The sequence below is a fragment of the Pristiophorus japonicus genome, chromosome 13 (genome assembly GCF_044704955.1).
Source record: "Pristiophorus japonicus isolate sPriJap1 chromosome 13, sPriJap1.hap1, whole genome shotgun sequence".
NCBI classification, from domain to species: domain Eukaryota; kingdom Metazoa; phylum Chordata; class Chondrichthyes; family Pristiophoridae; genus Pristiophorus; species Pristiophorus japonicus.
The window spans coordinates 121,815,221-121,834,852 of record NC_091989.1 but is presented as its reverse complement, the minus strand read 5'-3'; the positions used below and the strand labels follow the sequence as shown (position 1 = coordinate 121,834,852).

General features: G+C 46.8%; 1 protein-coding gene across 3 annotated transcripts in view; it reads right to left on the bottom strand.

The window, feature by feature from the left end:
* Positions 1 to 19,381, bottom strand: part of cfdp1 (craniofacial development protein 1) — a 219,576-nt gene extending 200,195 nt beyond the window's left edge. Inside the window, exons 1-4 of one of the 3 annotated variants that reach the window (XM_070897973.1) lie at positions 19,022 to 19,381; positions 15,006 to 15,126; positions 9,064 to 9,268; positions 5,069 to 5,193 (exon numbers count right to left, since the gene is read on the bottom strand). In XM_070897973.1, the coding sequence (XP_070754074.1) occupies positions 5,069 to 5,193; positions 9,064 to 9,268; positions 15,006 to 15,126; positions 19,022 to 19,091 (521 nt within the window). In that variant the 5' untranslated portion in view covers positions 19,092 to 19,381. The remainder of the gene's footprint in view (positions 1 to 5,068; positions 5,194 to 9,063; positions 9,269 to 15,005; positions 15,127 to 19,021) is intronic. The other 2 variants (XM_070897974.1, XM_070897972.1) reach the window with 2 other exon arrangements.
* Between the last annotated feature and the right edge of the window lie 251 nt (positions 19,382 to 19,632).

The following is a 19,632-nucleotide window of genomic DNA, read 5'->3' as shown; positions in this document are numbered from 1 at the left end:
TCTTCCTCGATTCCGAGGGACTGCCTATGATGATGATGATTTTTGTAATCAATGCGAGACTAGAAAATACTGTTGTCACAGTAACATAGGAAGGTAGAACCACTTTGTCTGACATTATTTTATGAAGTTTAAATCAATCAATAAATATGGCGAATTCAGGCCAGACAGCAGTTTAATTTTTTTTTAAACTTACCATAGTCATGAAAGCTGCAGGATTCTCCTAAAACTTGGGACTGTTTTACTCGTGCTCTTTAGGGAGCAGAAACTGTCACTCTGCCCAGGGGATAATTTTAAACTTTGGCAGACAGTGTACAATGGGCACTGTTGCATCAGCTACCCGTTTCCACCTCGCCCGAAACGCGGTCAATGGTATTGAATTTCAGGCATGGTTTTGAACGAGCAGCCCGAAACGATTTTCTATCCCTCTCATTTGCTCACTGGGAATATGGGCGACGCAGGAGGATTGAAGAGAAAACCGTTGTAATCCCATACTCACAAAGGGATTGAGGGGGAGCGGGACTAGCTGAAGTGCTCTTGGAGAGCCGGCATGGGCTCAACAGGCCGAATGGCCTCCTTCTGTGCTGTAACCATTCCATGATTCTATTGGAATTCATTTGGACAATATGCACAAGTCTAATTGCCACAGAGTGTGTTTGAAGATAACTTCCAACTTTATTCAGAATCCACTGCACTCATATTTATTCACTCCAAAATACTGTAGGCGTACTATGCTAATCAGACAGAAAAGTTCTTGTTTACAAAAAGCACTCACTAATTACACATGTTCAAACTACCATTCTCTTACTGAGCACTGAATCTGTAAAACTGGATTGCTGCTACCCTCTTGTGGTAGCAAGTTATTATTTACACTTCAATACCGTATAACCATGCAAGGAAATTGTAACTTAAGTCACATATCTCATGACACAACCAAATCCATATTTTGTTATAAATTCCAACTGGGTTAAAAGGTCATCTGCCATTGATTCATTCACAGGGAACCCCAAGGGGTACCCAAAATCTTGTGAGGTGTGAAATCAAATAAACCATTAAGTAACTTCTTTACTTACAAACTATTATGCTATACTCCAGCTTCTCGTATCTAGAATACGTCAATACCACTTTGATAACCGAGATCTCAATTCTTAATAAGTTAGGATTATGACTAACTACATGAAATCATACCATCTTCCCTGCCATTATACCAGGCTTGAATCCCTCTTGAATGAACCCACGGCTTCCCTCTGTGCTTTCCTTGGAATTTTTCACTGGGCACACTACACCCATTGCTGGCTCTACCAGTGCAGCAACTTAAATTGACCCATCATCTGCTCCTGGCAACCACCTTATCTTGTCCTTGGGGTTTCATTGCTCCAAACTCTTTCCCATCTCATTTGTCTCTTCTATTGCTGCCCCCAACAGATCAACTATCACCACTCCATTCTTTACATCCTTCCACAATGTTCATCCACTTACAAGTAAGGCTCTTGCCATTCAGAAGCCTATTTTGGATAACTGTATTCCCATCCTGGCACTGACAGAAACACAAATCTCAGCTGGTGACTTCGTCATCTCCTTTAAGCACCTCACCACCTTCCATTCCCCACTCCTTTCCTAAAATCAACATTGCTTAACGCCCAAGATGCCCTCTCTTCTCATCCTTCAGCATCAAAACTACTGTTCATCCAAAACAATGTTAGCCTACATCTCCTTAGACCCCTCTCTACTGACTGGATTACCCCCTGGCTTCTCTCAATCTACAATCTACCCTTCATATAAACTCCATCACCCAGATCCTTAGCAACGTCATTAAGCTCATCAGCTTATGTGGTCGCTACACCGGAGGTCTCAATACTCACATAGCAATCTTTGACCGCTTCCTCACCTTCTTGACCAGCCACCCTTGCCCTTCTTCCCCTCCACCCCAGCCGCTGCCCACTTACCATCCTCCAATCAATCATGCTCACCATTCACTCGAGCAAATTGCTCTCAAGCTCCCTCACAAATTCTCAACTCCTTCACCTTCGGCCCTCCACCCATTTTCCACACCTCTATCACTGGTGCCTGTTTAATCACTCTCTACCCTCTGACTTCAACCACTTTATACCCAGCAAATAAACCACTTTCTCCTTGTAACACCTCCCTCATTCGTTCTCTCAAGTCAGAGGGGCATGTACTCTAATGTGTGTGGCACATGGCTGGACTGGTCATCATTCCTAAATCTGGCTTGACCGTACTGTGTTTTCCTCACCCAAAATCAGCTATTACTCCAAGATCAGCCTAGAGAGCAAGGACAACCCTAGACCCCTGACAACTCCTTTCCAGATGACACTAAGCTGGGTGGCGGTGTGAGCTATGAGTAGGATGCTAAGAGGCTGCAGGGTGACTTGACAGGTTAGGGGAGTGGGCAAATGCATGGCAGATGCAGTATAATGTAGATAAATGTGAGGTTATCCACTTTGGCGGCAAAAACAGGAAGGCAGAATATTATCTGAATGGTGACAGATTAGGAAAAGGGGAGGTGCAACGAGACCTGGGTATCATGGTACATCAGTCATTGAAAGTTGACATGCAGGAACAGCAAGCGTTGAAGAAGGCAAATGCCATGTTGGCCTTCATAGCTAGAGGAATTGAGTATAGGAGCAGGGAGGTCTTACTGCAGTTGTACAGGGCCTTGGTGAGGCTACACCTTGAATATTGTGTACAGTTTTGGTCTCCTAATCTGAGGAAGTGCTATTGAGGGAGTGCAGCGATGGTTCGCCAGACTGATTCCCGGGGTGGCAGGACTGACATATGAAGAAAGACTGGATCAACTAGGCTTATATTCACTGGAATTTAGAAGAATGAGAGGGGACCTCATAGAAACATGTAAAATTCTGATGGGATTGGACAGGTTAGATGCAGGAAGAATGTTCGCGATGTTGGGGAAGTCTAGAACCAGGGGTCACAGTCTAAGGATAAGGAGTAAGCCATTTAGGACCGAGATGAGGAGAAACTTCTTCACTCAGAGAATTGTGAACCTGTGGAATTCTCTACCACAGAAAGTTGTTGAGGCCAGTTCATTAGATATATTCAAAAGGGAGTTAGATGTGGCCCTTATGGCTAAAAGGATCAAGGGGTATGGAGAGAAAGCAGGAATGAGGTACTAACATTGCATGATCAGCCATGATCATATTGAATGTTGGTGCAGGCTCGAATGGCCTACTCCTGTTCCTATTTTCTGTGTTTCCATGTTTCTAAACCTCCATCCTCAACTCAATTAATATGTGGAGAGCCCATTGATGACTCAATCTGCAAGAATAAGACCATTTGTTCAGTTGACTCTGCCATTTTCTACCCTCCCTCCAGAAAATGCCACCTGTAATATTCCAAATGTTTGGGCATTGATTCAAACTGGAAATCTTCCTGATGGCACAGGACCACAATACATAGTGTGTCTAATCACTGTACTGGGTGATTAATTTAGATGATAAGAGTTCAGGTGCCACCCTCATCTTACCTGTATCTAAACTGATCAAGAGTCATTCCGTGAATTTCAACAAATGTGCTATTGTTTCTATTATTCTGCAGAATAAGTCAAACATGCTTAATGCACTGTTGTGGCTGCAAGATGTTTAGACTACCAAATTTAGTTAGTAGACAGCCTGACTGAATATCAACAAGAAAAATCTGTATTCCATACTTTTAATTATGTTTCCCACAGAGCAATTGTGTCCCATAATTTACAAACATTACATTTCTGTGCTCACTGAAGCGAGAGATGTTTTGCCAGGGGATGGAACACTTTTGCTGACTTGAACACAATGCCCAAGTTAAGCACTCTCAAGTCCTGTACAGCACTAACGGAATAAACTTCAAAACAAAAAGGAGGTCATGTGGCAAAGACTATGTTCACATCACATCCACGTCATAATTCGACTTTAAAAAAGGTGAAAATATCTACATGGGATATATGACACAGAAACAGTCCATGCAGGCAATCTATCGATCTTTTATCTATTTATATAAATGTTTGGAGAGAATCTATCACACTTCAAATGCTAAAAATATTAAAGAAACATTTTAAAAGGCAATTTATTTTCTGACCTGGAGCCAGAAATTTACAAGCACTTGGCAATCTGCAAACTTCCCTCCCCAAACAGCAACTGACTGACCTCAAGCCCGGAATTTGCAGATTGTGGCAAAGCGACGGCGATCGCCGCTGCCCAAAGATATTGCGAGCTCAGAGACAAAAACTTTAGGTTTCTCAACATTAAACGGATTACAGTGCTGTCAAAAGGGTATCCCCAGCACGATGCAGCAGTGCCGTCATCAAGCTGGCTAAGCAGCCACACACACTGAAGAATTCTCACAGCAAACCAGGAAATTAAAAGCACTGATTCAATTCACTCTTTTTAAAATTTTAGAGAGCAAAATAAAGATTGGGACATACATAAGCTGAAATATCAAACAAATGTTAAATGTTTTTTTTTTAATTATTTTTAAATATAATCATAATGGAGAAATTTGCCATTCTACAAATATAAAATGTGTTTAGAGCCAGAGTGGTTGTTCAGCGGTCAACATACCGTTAAATCCCAGTTACACCCATTCCAACAAGGCATAACTTTTAATGGGGTGTTTTAACAGCTCAATTAGGTCGGCAAAGTTTGCGTCAGTTCAACTGCCTGTGGCGGAGCAGGGAATGACTGACCGCAACATCAGGATTTCTGAGATTATCTGCGCATGCGCTAAATCCTGAAGTTATGGTCAGTTTCAGAGGGGTAATAACTGAACGCTGACAGTTCGCGTCTTTGTCCACTGCAAAATCTGGGCCATTACGATTACAGGTCAGTATCTTAGAGACAGGCTAGGTTAGTAACTAAGCATCACAGCTGTGCTTCGGATCCCAGATTCACCATTAGCAATGTCACACATAATCAGCTGGTTAATAATAAAATATATCAAAATTACTAGCAGACTGGGCAGGAACAACTCACATTAGAACTTTATGCATGGGTTTACTGTTAAATTACAAATTCTTGCCCAGAATACAGGCATGAAAAACTATCAAACCAAAACCACTTACTTGACCTCTTCTCCAGCAAAATCAAACACCTTGGTGATTGTGACCTTTCCAGGTGCTTTTGGCATCCCCGCGTCTTTCACTACATCCGGAGGCTTGCTCAACTTCTCTTGATCTACTAATATATCCTATTCAGGAGGGACAAGAGAAAAACATTGTTACATGTGTTTCCGTTCCCCATGCAAATAATGTATTTTAATAACTGCAAAAACCATTGAAACGACTTCTGCGAGTCATATACTGCAGAACAGATGAATTCTGAAGTATACCAGTTTAGGAAGCACAATTCAGGCCGGATGTACTCATCACCATCAGATTCCCCTCTCCTAAGATAGAACACTCACACTCCATAAGTGATTCATTCAGCAGCTCAGCCACAAACTCACGAATCTCATCTTCCCCCCAACCCCACCCTCCAATTCAAGTGAGCTGATAATAATAGGCAACTTGTTTGGATGGGAGACGTATTTTTCCAGCCAACGTCCGCCACCAGTTCTTTTTGCGTTTGAAACTTAAATCCATTACAACAACTGCCATCTAAATTGGCAGATAAAAACATCACCTTTCAATAGCTGTCTGCATCTCGTGAGGATCCATTTCCAACTTCTTAATAATAATTCTAGGTTTTAATTTAGTAAAAAGCAAAACATTCCACGGTGTAGGTTAATTCAGCTTCCTTTTATAACCATACACAGCGAACCTCTCGGAGCGTCAGCTGTGGCTCAGTCGGTAGCACCCTCGCCTCAGTCAGGTCCAGAGACTTGAGCACAAAAATCTAGGCTGACACGCTCCGTGCGGTGTTGAGGGAGTACTGCACTATCGGAGGTGACGTCTTTCAGATGAGACCAAGGCCGCGTCTGCCCTCTCAAGTGGACGTAAAAAATCCCACGGCATTATTTTGAAGAGCAGGGGAGTTATCCCCGGTGCCATGACCAATATTTACCCTTCAATCAGCATCACTAAAATAGATTAATCTGGTCATTCTCGCGTTGCTTGTGGGAGCTTGCTGTGCGCAAATTGGCTGCCACACTTCCTACATTACAACAGTGACTGCACTTCAAAAAGTACTTTATTAGCTGTAAAGCACTTTGGGCCATCCGGTGGCTGTGAAAGGCACGATATAAATGCAAGACTTTATTTCTCTCAGTCACTTAGTAAAGGAGAGTTCCTGGTAGTTATAACCAAACATAATTTTTTTTAAATATTCATCAGTCGTAACAATTGGGATTCCTAAGGCCCTGCTTTTTAAAAAAAAAGGGGAGCAGGGGGTTTTATCCAGCTAGGTCGGTAGCAGGTGTTTTTTGGGCAGTCATTGTTAGCTTCCTGTTGATAAATGTTCCCACATTGTAAATGGTTATGAAAGTGGTTCTTTACCATCAGAAACCAGAATGGACTCACTCGTACTAAATATTTACTAATTCACACACAAACAGAAGTATATAAAAGTTTTATTTATCACAGAATAACAGTCCCACATTTAAAAATCGGAGCACACACATTACAAGAAATGGATTAACTGCTAATAATTTTTCAATTAGGTATGGCAGGAATTTGAGACTCAAGCTAAAACTTGCAAAGCAAAATCAACCCAAGACATTCGGAGGCAATAAAAGTGCAACAAATCTCAACAATTCTGGGTTGGGGAATTTAAAAAAAGTTATCGTAATAGTTACCCAGCAACTCCTGCTAGAGGAGTGTGGATGTTGGACAAGATCTGAATCAGCCACAAGTGAAAGCCCCTTACAAACGTGATGTTCAACGTCAAGGTTAGATCAGCTGGTAGCAATATCAACTTTGAATCAGAAGACCAATGATTCAAGCACCATGTCAGGACCTGGTCATGTAACCTAGGCTAATTTTTTGAGGCAGTACCGGGGAGCGCCGAGTTGTTGGAGATTCCGTGTCTGGATGGGATGTTAAACTGAGGCCCTGTCCACCTGTCAAGTGGATGTAACATGTCCATGTTATTAATCTCATTTGTAATTTGTGGAGGTTTTCGTGGGCAATCAGTTGTCACATTTCCCTGTGACAACAGACTATGCTTCAAAAGTAGATCATTGGCGGTGAAGCGCTTTAACATGCATTGAGGACAAGATACAACACTTCCTTCTGTGGGTGAGGCCCCAGAGAGTGATAGGTACCTTGGCAGCAGTCAACAACTTCAGGACATCATGGAATTCAAAACAGAGTGACTGATTATGCATGAACACCTTGTAGTCTACTGAAGACAAGGTCGTGACCAATAGACCCCATTCACATGGCTATTGAAGAGGGCATTCGATACAAAATGTCTGCCTGCAGTCTGCCTCTGACTAACAGCTTTGAACAATCCAAAAACAGAGAAAAAGATTGATGGAGAGCCAGCACTAAGTATCGGGGTTTCCATCATTTAGAATTGCACAGCAATTCAGACAGACATTCTTCCCCATTAAATTACCATAACAATTTATTGTAGCTTTCAAAATCCGCATCAATTACTTGTGTAATAATGTTAAAACAAGCCATTTCTCCCTTGTAAAAACTGCAGCGGTAGTGGAACCATTTTTAAAATATTGGCAGTTTGACAGATTGCAGATTATGCTTTGAGTTTCTGGGTGACTTTGTTCTAAAATAAAACAAAATCCCTTTATACAGTATGCATTTACTTGGATGAGGAAACCCCAATAGATACCTTATCACCAACATTTGAACAGATGCTCACATCCAGAGAGCAATATATGCAAAAACAGTTACAAAAGGATCATAATGCACAACCATTTGAGAAATGGATGTTCCAGTAATATGGCGGCACATGCAAGTCACACAATAACAGGCAACGCCCCATTTCAGTAAAATTATGCTCAGAAACTGCTGGATCTATCCTTGGCCGCTCCTATTTCTCATCTCCTAGCTGCCCCTCGGCTAAAATCATCCAAAAACACACCGTCAGGTTCCACATGTACTCTGACAGACCCTGTTCAACCTCTCCACCGCCTCATTATTGTCAGATGGCTTGCCCGACATCCAATCCTGGATGAGCAGAAATTTCCACCAATGAAAGATTAGGAAGATCGATGCTGTTGTCTTCAATCCACACCATTCATTTCATTCCCTAGCCACCAATTTCAACCCCCTCCCTGACCACTGTCTCAGGTTGAGCCAGATTGTTTGCAACCTCGATGTCCTATTTGACCCGCAACTGAGCTTCCGACCCCTTATCCTTGCCATCACCAAGACCACCCATTTCCACCTCCATAGTATTGACCGACTCAGCCCCTGCCTCAGCCCATCTACTGCTGAAACATTCATCCATCCTTTTATTACCTCCAGTTTCAACTATTCCAATGCTCTCCTAGCCCGCCTCCCATCACAAACTTAGGCTCATCTGAAACTCTGCTGACCGTATCCTAACTCGTACCAAGTCCTGTTCACCCATCACTCCTGTACTTGCTGACTTGCACTGTCTCTTGGTCTCTGGATGTTTCCATGTTAAAATTCTCATCTTAGTGTTCAAATCCCTCCATGGCCTCGCCTCACCCCACCCTATATCTGTAACCTCCTTCAGCCCTACGGCCCTCTGCACTCCTCCAACTCTGGCCTCTTGTCCACTCCCCGCTTCCTTTGCACCACCATTGGCCCGGAGCTCCAGAATTCCTTGGCTAAACCCCTCCTCCGCGACCCTTCTTAAAACCTACTTCTTTGGCCAAGCCTTTGGTCACCTGTCCTAATGTTTCCTTCTTTGACTCAGTGTCAACTTTTGTCTGATGACGCGCCTGTGAGGCGCTTTGGGACGTTTTACTACATTAAAGGCATTGTATAAATGCAAGTTGTTAATAGTTTACCAGGACGATCAGACCTGTGAGCTATTATTAAGCAGATCATCAGCTTAAAAAATCATTTTTTGTTTCAACGCCAAAAACAGCTATCAATATTTTCTCTCGTGCCATAAACATATATCCGATAGCACCCACTAATTCTATTCTCCCAGTTTTATGATCTAGCTCGGTGTTTATCATTACCTCTTTGCTGGAAGTTGGAGTCGTTGCTACAGGTTTAGACTTGTGCCCGACATCACTCAGGAAGCTGGCCCAGAGGTCGTCAGCTTTCTTCTTATCCTTCAAATCCTTGTCCACCTTTGCACCATCCCCTGGGTCATCAGCATGGTCATCCTCCCCTTCTTCCTCATTGTCGCAATCTAAACGTAGTGCCTCTCGGTTTCTTTTTCTGTCAAACAAGAGCTTCCAAGTTAAGATTGGAAGTATGGCTCTTCTACACACCAGATCTCTTTTAGAGAGTTATGTGTGAGGTAGGCTAGGTTTAATTAAACAAATTATTAAAGCTTGTACTTCATTCTTCGTGCTCAGCTTTGTCATGTTGAATGTACCTAGCTTTTATACAGAGGTTGCTGAGCAATAAAGCATCAGGACACTAAGCTGAGGGATGATAGATTGTGTGCTGCAGTTGTCTTGGTAAAGAATACCAAAGGAGGAGCAGAGGGATGCCACAGCGGGAAATAAGATCAGTTGGGCAGTAATATAGGGGTCAAGTTTCGGCCTGAGTTACTCCTATTTTTTTGGAGCAACTAGTTTAGAATGGAGTATCTTAGAAATTGCAATTCTCGGCCTTTTTGTTTGCTCCAGTTCTAGTGAGTTAGAACAGTTTCATTTTAGAAGAGATTTTTTTTCAAAAGGGGGCGTGTCCGGCCACTTACGCCTGTTTTGCAAGTTTAGGCAGCGAAAACTTACTCCAAACTAACTTAGAATGAAGTAAGTGTAGATTTTTGTACGCTCAAAAAAACCTTGCCTACACTTAGAAAATCAGGCGAAGGTTACAAATCAGGCGTAGGGAACAAGGGGGGGGGGGGGGTTTTGCAAACATTAAACACTTCACTTTTACAAATAAAGAGCCATCTTCAATAATGATAAATAAATCAATAAATCAATCCAAATAAATTAATAAAAATGTTTAAAAAAAATTAAAAATCACTCAATAAATAAAAAAATATTTCTGCTCACCTACTGCAGCACCAGGGAGAGGGAGGGGGGAGGAGAAGATGATGGGGGGGGGGGGGGGGGGGAAGAGAAGAAGATGGGGGGGGGGGGAAGAGAAGAAGATGGGGGGGGGGGAAAGAGAGAAGGGGGGGGCGGGGGAGAGAGAAGGGGGGGGCGGGGGAGAGAGAAGGGGGAGCGGGGGAGAGAGAAGGGGGAGCGGGGGAGAGAGAAGGGGGGAGCGGGGGAGAGAGAAGGGGGGAGCGGGGGAGAGAGAAGGGGGGCGGGGGAGAGAGATGATGATTGGGGGGGGGGAGAGAGAAGATGATTGGGGGGGGGGGGAGAGAAGATGATTGGGGGGGGGGGGAGAGAAGATGATTGGGGGGGGGGGGAAGAGAGAAGATGATTGGGGGGGGGAAGAGAGAAGATGAGTGGGGGGGGGGGGGAGAGAGAAGATGATTGGGGGGGGGAGAGAGAAGATGATTGGGGGGGGGGGAGAGAGAAGATGATTGGGGGGGGGGAGAGAAGATGATTGGGGGGGGGGAGAGATGATGATTGGGGGGGGGGAGAGATGATGATTGGGGGGGGAGAGAAGATGATTGGGGGGGGGGGGAGGAGAGAAGATGATTGGGGGGGGAGAGAGAAGAAGATTGGGGGGGGGGGAGAGAGAAGAAGATTGGGGGGGGGAGAGAGAAGAAGATTGAGGGGGGGGAGAGAGAAGAAGATTGGGGGGGGGGGAAGAGAGAAGAAGATTGGGGGGGGGGAAAGAGAGAAGAAGATTGGGGGGGGGAAGAGAGAAGAAGATTGGGGGGGGGGAAGAGAGAAGAAGATTGGGGGGGGGAAGAGAGAAGAAGATTGGGGGGGGGGAAGAGAGAGAAGAAGATTGGGGGGGGAGAGAGAGAAGAAGATTGGGGGGGGAGAGAGAAGAAGATTGGGGGGGGGAGAGAGAGAAGAAGATTGGGGGGGGAGAGAGAGAGAAGAAGATTGGGGGGGGGGGAGAGAGAGAAGAAGATTTGGGGGGAGAGAGAGAAGAAGATTGGGGGGGGGAGAGAGAGAAGAAGATTGGGGGGGGGGAGAGAGAGAAGAAGATTGGGGGGGGGGGAGAGAGAGAGAAGAAGATTGGGGGGGGGAGAGAGATAAGAAGATTGGGGGGGGGGGAGAGAGAGAAGAAGATTGGGGGGGGGAAGAGAGAGAGAAGAAGATTGGGGGGGGAAGAGAGAGAAGAAGATTGAGGGGGGAGAGAGAGAAGATGATTGGGGGGGGGAGAGAGAGAAGAAGATTGGGGGGGAGAGAGAGAAGAAGATTGGGGGGGGGGAGAGAGAGAAGAGGATTGGGGGGGGAGAAGGGAAGAAGATTGGGGGGGGAGAGAGAGAAGAAGATTGGGGGGGAGAGAGAGAAGAAGATTGGGGGGGAGAGAGAGAAGAAGATTGGGGGGAGAGAGAGAAGAAGATTGGGGGGGGGGGAGAGAGAAGAAGATTGGGGGGGGAGAAGAGAGAGAAGAAGATTGGGGGGGGAGAAGAGAGAGAAGAAGATTGGGGGGGGGAGAGAGAGAAGAAGATTGGGGGGGAGAGAGAGAAGATTGGGGGGGGAGAGAGAGAAGAAGATTGGGGGGGGAAGGAGAGAGAGAAGAAGATTAGGGGGGGGAAAGAGAGAAGAAGATTAGGGGGGGGGAAGAGAGAAGAAGATTAGGGGGGGGGAAAGAGAGAAGAAGATTATGGGGGGGGGGAAGAGAGAAGAAGATTGGGGGGGGGGGAAGAGAGAAGAAGATTGGGGGGGGGAAGAGAGAAGAAGATTGGGGGGGGGAAGAGAGAAGAAGATTGGGGGGGGGAAGAGAGAAGAAGATTGGGGGGGGAAAGAGAGAAGAAGATTGGGGGGGGGGAAAGAGAGAAGATTGGGGGGGGAAAGAGAGAAGAAGATTGGGGGGGGAAAGAGAGAAGAAGATTGGGGGGGGGGAAAAGAGAGAAGAAGATTGGGGGGGGGGAAGAGAGAAGAAGATTGGGGGGGGGAAGAGAGAAGAAGATTGGGGGGGAGAAAGAGAGAAGAAGATTGGGGGGGAGAAAGAGAGAAGAAGATTGGGGGGGGGGGGAAGGAGGAAGATTGGGGGGGAAGAGAGAGAAGAAGATTGGGGGGGGGGAAGAGAGAAGAAGGAAGAGAAGATGTTTGGGGGGGGGGAAGAGAGAAGAAGTTGGGGGGGGGGGAAGAGAGAAGAAGATTGGGGGGGGAAGAGAGAAGAAGATTGGGGGGGGGAAGAGAGAAGAAGATTGGGGGGGGAAGAGAGAAGAAGATTGGGGGGGGGAAGAGAGAAGAAGATTGGGGGGGGGAAGAGAGAAGAAGATTGGGGGGGGGAAGAGAGAAGAAGATTGGGGGGGGAAGAGAGAAGAAGATTGGGGGGGGGAAGAGAGAAGAAGATTGGGGGGGGAAGAGAGAAGAAGATTGGGGGGGGAAGAGAGAAGAAGATTGGGGGGGGGAAGAGAGAAGAAGATTGGGGGGGGAAGAGAGAAGAAGATTGGGGGGGGAAGAGAGAAGAAGATTGGGGGGGAAGAGAGAAGAAGATTGGGGGGGGGGGAAGAGAGAAGAAGATTGGGGGGGGAAGAGAGAAGAAGATTGGGGGGGGAAGAGAGAAGATTGGGGGGGGAAGAGAGAAGAAGATTGGGGGGGGAAGAGAAGAAGATTGGGGGGGGGAAGAGAGAAGAAGATTGGGGGGGGGGAAAGAGAAGAAGATGATTTGGGGGGGGAAAGAGAGAAGAAGATTTGGGGGGGGGAAAGAGAAGAAGATTGGGGGGGGGGGAGAGAAGATGATGATTTGGGGGGGGGAAAGAGAAGATGATGATTTGGGGGGGGGAAAGAGAGAAGAAGATTTGGGGGGGGGAAAGAGAGAAGAAGATTTGGGGGGGGAAGAGAGAAGAAGATTTGGGGGGGGGAAGAGAGAAGAAGATTTGGGGGGGGGAAAGAGAAGAAGAAGATTTGGGGGGGAAAGAGAGAAGATGATTTGGGGGGGGAAAGAGAGAAGAAGATTTGGGGGGGGGAAAGAGAGAAGAAGATTTGGGGGGGGGAAAGAGAGAAGAAGATTGGGGGGGGGGAAGAGAGAAGAAGATTGGGGGGGGGGAAGAGAGAGAGAAGATGATTGGTGGGGGGGGAAGAGAGAGAGAAGATGATTGGTGGGGGGGGGTAGAGAGAGAAGATTGGGGGGGGGGAAGAGAGAAGAAGATTTGGGGGGGGGGGGAAAGAGAGAAGAAGATTTGGGGGGGGGAAAGAGAGAAGAAGATTTGGGGGGGAAGAGAGAAGAAGATTGGGGGGGGGAAGAGAGAAGAAGATTGGGGGGGGGAAGAGAGAAGAAGATTGGGGGGGGGAAGAGAGAAGAAGATTGGGGGGGGGAAGAGAGAAGAAGATTGGGGGGGGGAAGAGAGAAGAAGATTGGGGGGGGAAGAGAGAAGAAGATTGGGGGGGGGAAGAGAGAAGAAGATTGGGGGGGGGAAGAGAGAAGAAGATTGGGGGGGGGGAAGAGAGAAGAAGATTGGGGGGGGGGAAGAGAGAAGAAGATTGGGGGGGGGGGGAGAAAGAGAGAAGAAGATTGGGGGGGCGAAGAGAAGAAGATTGGGGGGGGGGGAGAGAGAGAAGATGATTGTAGGGGGGGGGGAGAAGAGAGAGAAGATGATTGGTGGGGGGGTAGAGAGAGAAGATTGGGGGGGGGGGGAAGAGAGAGAGAAGATGATTGGTGGGAGGGTAGAGAGAGAAGATTGGGGGGGGGGGGGAAAGAGAGAAGAAGACGATGAAGAAGCCACGCATGCAGCCGATGCCGGGCTGCCGACGCCACGGACTCTTTGGGCGGGGCCCGCCCCAGCGAGATATGGGCGGGCGGGCATCGTCGACGTCGAGGAAGCCGGACCCCACCGAGGACTTCGGGCGGGGCCCGCATGCAACTGATGCTGGGCCGCCGAGATAAGATGCGCAGGCCAGTCGGCCGGGGATAGGGGCGATGTCCCTTCGGCCTGGGATAGGGTCGTCGCCCCGGAGACAGGACGCCTGCAGCTACTGCGCACGCGCGCAGCTGCCGGCACTGTCTTCGGTGCAGGGCTGTAGCTCCGCCCCCAGCAGCTCCTGCTGCGCAGCGCCAAGGTGGAATTGGACCTACAGCGATCTGAGAATCGCGAGCTAAGTATTCGGCGCAATTTTTGTTCTATAAATTAGGCGGGCCTCTCCGATGTGCGCCGTTCTAGCGGGTGGCCGAAACTTGACCCCATTAAGTGGGGTTCAAGAGAGTTAAAAGAGGCCATAGGAGAGAGTTAAAAGAGGCCATAGGAGGTAGAAATAGGGAGCTGAAGTACGCTTTGGGCCAAGGGGTTGGGGTAGAGCGAAGAGAGTCGGGAGGGCACAGGTCAAGGGTGGCAGTAATATGTACACACAAGAGGGCTCAAGAGGCTTCAGATTATATGGAAAATTGGCAGAGAACGAAGCATAGCACGGACATTCCCCGAGTTGAGGATTGATGAGGAAATAAACAGAGTGGTTGAAGAGTAAGGCCTGTATTGAAGATAGGATAGTGTGCAGATGTGGTTGCTGTCTAGTGATCAGGCTCATGAAGCAGAGTATAGAAGGTAGAACGCAGGCCGTCAGAAAGCAAGCAACTTGTGTTATAAAGGCACCTCCTTTAATGAAAGAAAATAAATCCAAGGCATTTCACAAGAGAAGGTTGAGGGGCTCAGACACTATGCAAGAGTTGGGGAAGAGTTAAGGAAATGATCAAACATCAAAGAGGTAGATTTTGGAGATGGAGAGCGCTGGAAGGAGACAGGTTTAGGAAGGGAAATGGAGAGTGTAAGGGCATAATGGCACTGCCACAGGTGGTGATGGGAAGCAAACACACAATAAACCAGAGTCAGAAAGTTCTGAATTTGCCTTTCAGTGAGAGACCAGTGTCGACATCACATGAAGGCTCGCACTCAGTGCTAAGCCACAATATAGAATACATTTACCTGGAGGAGATTCTTTTTCCTGTTTTCTTTAGGGATTTTCCCTTTGGGGCTTGTTCATCTTCTCCTTCTAGATTATCTTCTTTCACCAGCTCATTGACATCATCGTCACTGTAATCTTCATCTGTAAAAGACAAAGAGGCATTCCAATAACTCTTTGTACATTACCCAATGAATCTGTTTTTGTACATTGCAAAACCAAATAAGAAAATGGCAGAGGCAATAAACACATACCTTGTATGTGTCTTTATGGAAGAAAACAAAAAAACATTCTGAAAATAGTGGGAAACCAAGGGTCTAGAGAGAATGAGGAGCATTAGGAAAGAAATAATACTGGAGAAATTAATGGAACTAAAAGCCAATAAATCCCCTGGACCTGATGACCTACATCCTAGGATTTAAAAAGCGGTGGCAAGAGAGATAGTGGATGCATGGTTTTGATCTTTCAGAATTCCCTAGATTCTAGAGTGTTCCCTATGGATTGGAAGGTAGCAAACATAATCCCACTATTCAAGAAAGGAGAGAAAACAGGGAACTATAGGCCAGTTAGCCTGACATCAGAAGTGGGAAAATACTAGAATCTATTATTCAAGGATGTGGCAACAGGGCACTTAGAAAATCACAATATGATTGGGTAGAATCAACAAGGATTTATGAAAGGGAAATCATATTTGACAAATCTATTCATTTTTTGAGGTTGTAGCAGGGTAGATAAGGGGGAAACTAGTAGATGGAATGTATTTGAATTTTCAGAAAGCATTCAATTGTTAATACGGATTCTTTTTCCCCTCAATCTGTTTCAGCGAATACACTGACACACGAACACCTTGCTGCCTTTTCTGTAAAAAACCTTTATTGAAGATTCTCCGGCCGGGACTTGTCAAGACAAAGGGACACTCTCAATCAGAGCCTGTTTACCTTCCCCTGGACAAGCCCCTTTTCAGCGCAAAAAGCACAGTCGTTATACATTTTCAAAACAGAACACATTTGATTAGCACTTGGTCTATCCAATCCCTTTCTGCCTTCCCCCTTCCCCCCCTCCCCCTGTCGATTCTGCAGTTGTCTGCATCTTGACATTTCTTTAGCTATTTTCCCATGATTCTCTATTTCCATCCTTTTGCCACATTCTCTATCCATCTACCACATTCGCAACCCTTCTTTACACATTCTCACAATAAGGTGCCAAAAAAGAGGTTATTACACAAAAGTAGGGCTCATGGTTTTGGGGGTAATATATTAGTATAGACTGAGGATTGATTGAGAGAAAACAATAAACGAGTCATTTTACGGTTCACAAGCTATACCTAGTGGGATGATGCAAGGATCAGCGTTTGGGTCTCAGCTCTTTCTCTCTCTCTCTGGCAGTCCCTTGGGGTCGAGGATAACTTGCTTCCACACTAATATACGAGTTCTCGGGTGACTGATGAATCCAATGCAGGGCCTACAGTCTCTGTCACAGGTGGGGCAGACAGTGGTTGAAGGGACGGGTGGGTGAGTGCTTGGGTTGTCGTGCGCTCCTTCTTCGGTTTACGCTTGGCTTCCGCTTGCTCCCGGCGAAGAGACTCGAGGTGTTTGGCGCCTTCCCAGATGCTTCACCTCCACTTTGAGCAGTCTTGGGCCAGGGATTCCCAGGTGTCAGTGGGATGTTGTACTTTTTCAAGGAGGCTTTGAGGATGTCTTTAAAGTGTTTCCTCTGCCATCCCGGGATTCGCTTGCCGTGTCGGAGCTCCTAGTAGAGCGCTTTTTTGGGGGAGTCTAGTATCGAACATGCGGACAACGTGGCCCGTCTATCGAAGCTGATCGAGCGTGGTCAATGCTTCGATGCAAGCCTGAGCGAGAACACCGACGTTGGTGCGCCTATCCTGCCAATGGATTTGCAGGATCTTGCAGATGCAGCATTGGTGGTACTTCTCCAGTTCTTTGAGGTGCCTGCTGTACATAGTCCATGTCTCTGAAGCATAGGAGGGCGGGTATCACTACTGCTCTGTAGACCATGAGTTTGGTGCTGGGTTTGAAGTCCTGGTCTTCAAACACGCTCTTCCTTAGGCGACCGAAGGCTGCACTGGCACACTGAAGACGGTGTTGGACTGTGTCATCGACGTCTGCCCTTGTTGACAGTAGGCTCCCGAGATATGGCTCCACATTGTCCAAGGCCTCGTCATGGATTTTGATAATCGAGGGACATTACTGTGTGGCAGGGACAAGTTGGTAGAGGACCTTTGTCTTACGGATGTTTAGTGTAAGGCCTATTGCTCTCATATGCTTCAGTGAAGGTGTTGATGATGGTGTGGATTTCGACCTCGGAGTGTGCGAAGATGCAAGCGTCGTCTGCGTACTGTAATTCAATGACAGAGGATGGGACGACCTTAGATCTGGACTGGAGGCGACGGAGATTGAACAATTTCCCGTTTGTTCTGTAAATTAGCTCCACTCCAGCGGGGAGCTTACCGAGGGCGAGATGGAGCATTGCAGCATTGCAGCAAGGAAGATCGAGCAGAGCTTTGATGCAATGACACAGCCTTGCTTGACCTGGATCCGAATGTGAATTGGGTCTGTGGTGGATCTGTTGGTCAGGATCACTGCCTGCATGTCATCATGAAGCAGGTGGAGAATGGTGACAAACTTTTGAGGGCAGCCTAATTTGAGGATGACATTCCATAATCTCTCACGGTTGACAGTATCGAAGGCCTTTGTGAGATCAAAGAAGGCCATGTACAGAGGTTGGTGCTGTTCCCTGCATATATCAATGACTTAGATGAGGGTACCAAGTATAATGTTACCATGTTTGCTGATGATACAAAGCTAAGTGGGAAAGCAAGTTGTGAGGACACAAAGAGACAATTATATAGGGCCACTCCAGGAACTTGTGCACAAAAATCTAGGCTGACACTCCAGTGCAGTGCTGAGGAAGTGCTGCACTGTCAGGGGTGCCATCTTTCGGATGAGATGTTAAACCGAGGCCCCATCTGCTCTCTCAGGTGAATGTAAAAGATCCCATGGCACTATTTTGAAGAGCAGCAGGGGAGATATCCCTGGTGTCCTGGCCAATATTTATCCCTCAATCTTCATAACAAAAATAACAGATTATCTGTTCATTATCACATTGCTGTGGGATTTTGCTGTGCTCAAGTTGGCTGCCGTGTTTCCCAAAAGTACTTCATTGGCTGTAAAGTGCTTTGAGACATCCGGTGGTCATGAAAGGTGCTATATAAATGCAAGTCTTTCTTTCTTTGTGAGACCACACCTGGAGTACAGTGTACAGGTTTGGTCTCCTACCTAAGGAAGAATATATTTGCCTTAGAGGGAGTGCATTGAAGGTTCCTGGGATGAGGGGATTGTCCTCGTGAGATTGAGTAGACTAGGCCTAAACTTCCTAGAGTTTAGAAGAATCAGAGGTGATCTCATTGAAACATATAATATTCTTCAAGTGCTTGACAGGGTAGATGCTGGGTGGATGTTTTCCCTGCCTGGAGAGTCCAGAATTAGGGGTCATACTCTCAGAATAAGGAGTCGGCCATTTAGGACTGAGATGAGGGGAAATTTCTTCACTCCAAATCTTTGGAATTCTCTGCCCCAAAGGGCTGTGGAGGCTCAGTCGTTGATTATATTCAAGGCTGAAATAGATAGGGATATGGGGATCGGACGGGAAAGTGGAATTGAGGTCAAAGATCAGCCGTGATCTGATTGAATGGAGAGGCCGAATGGCCTACTCCTGCTCCTAATTCTTATGGTTTACGACAATCTTCTTCTACAAAGTTCGCACTGATGTGAAGAGGCTTCAGCTTTGCATCAATGCAGGTGTTATTTATGTGTAAAGTCGCCTGAATCGAATTCAGGCAGGAGGGGAGGGGTGGGGTGGGGGGGTTCATACTCACCGTATAACGGCACCCAGCACAGAGGGAAGTGGAAAGGACCCCCGCCCACAGCGACCAATGGGTCTCCCTGGAACATTCAACGGAGTGACAGCAAAGAGCCGCAGCCTGGGCTCCGCGGAGGTGGCTGGACTGAGGAACATTTACCTGAAGGACCTGAAGGCTCGTAATCCGCGTCCTCTTCGGACGAATAATTCTCCGAATCGGAATCCGACATCTCTCCCCCGGCCAGCGGCCTCCCGGGGGCCGGTGTCCGCCCGCACTCGCGTCCCCTCAGCCCGCGGCCTCGCTCAGCGCCGGCCCCACCGCCCGTACGGTGGCTCACAACGGACAAACCGACTCCAGTCGCCGCTCCGCCAGACACATTCAACACAACTTTCAGTCCCCTTCAAAATTTCCACCGCAAGACAGGCTTCAAAAAAACAAACTCGCACCGTCTCACGGCGACGACAATCACACATCAGAGTACATTTGCCGCGAGGAATTTTAAAATAGAATTCGTACCGAATCGGCCGACCGGCAATTCGAGAATACATTTTTACCTCAAACAAACAATCTTTCATCTGTCAAACCTGATTCGCTCAAGTTGTTCTTTTGTGATGTCACATTTTTCTACGAACTGATTGGTCATACTACACGTCAATTAAGATGACTTTGCAGACGGAATCCGAGTGCCCGCCTCTACTTGATCTTGATTGGCTGATACTGCGGCCTGCGGCCATGTTTTGCTCTTTTTTATTGGTCAGTTCGGATGACGT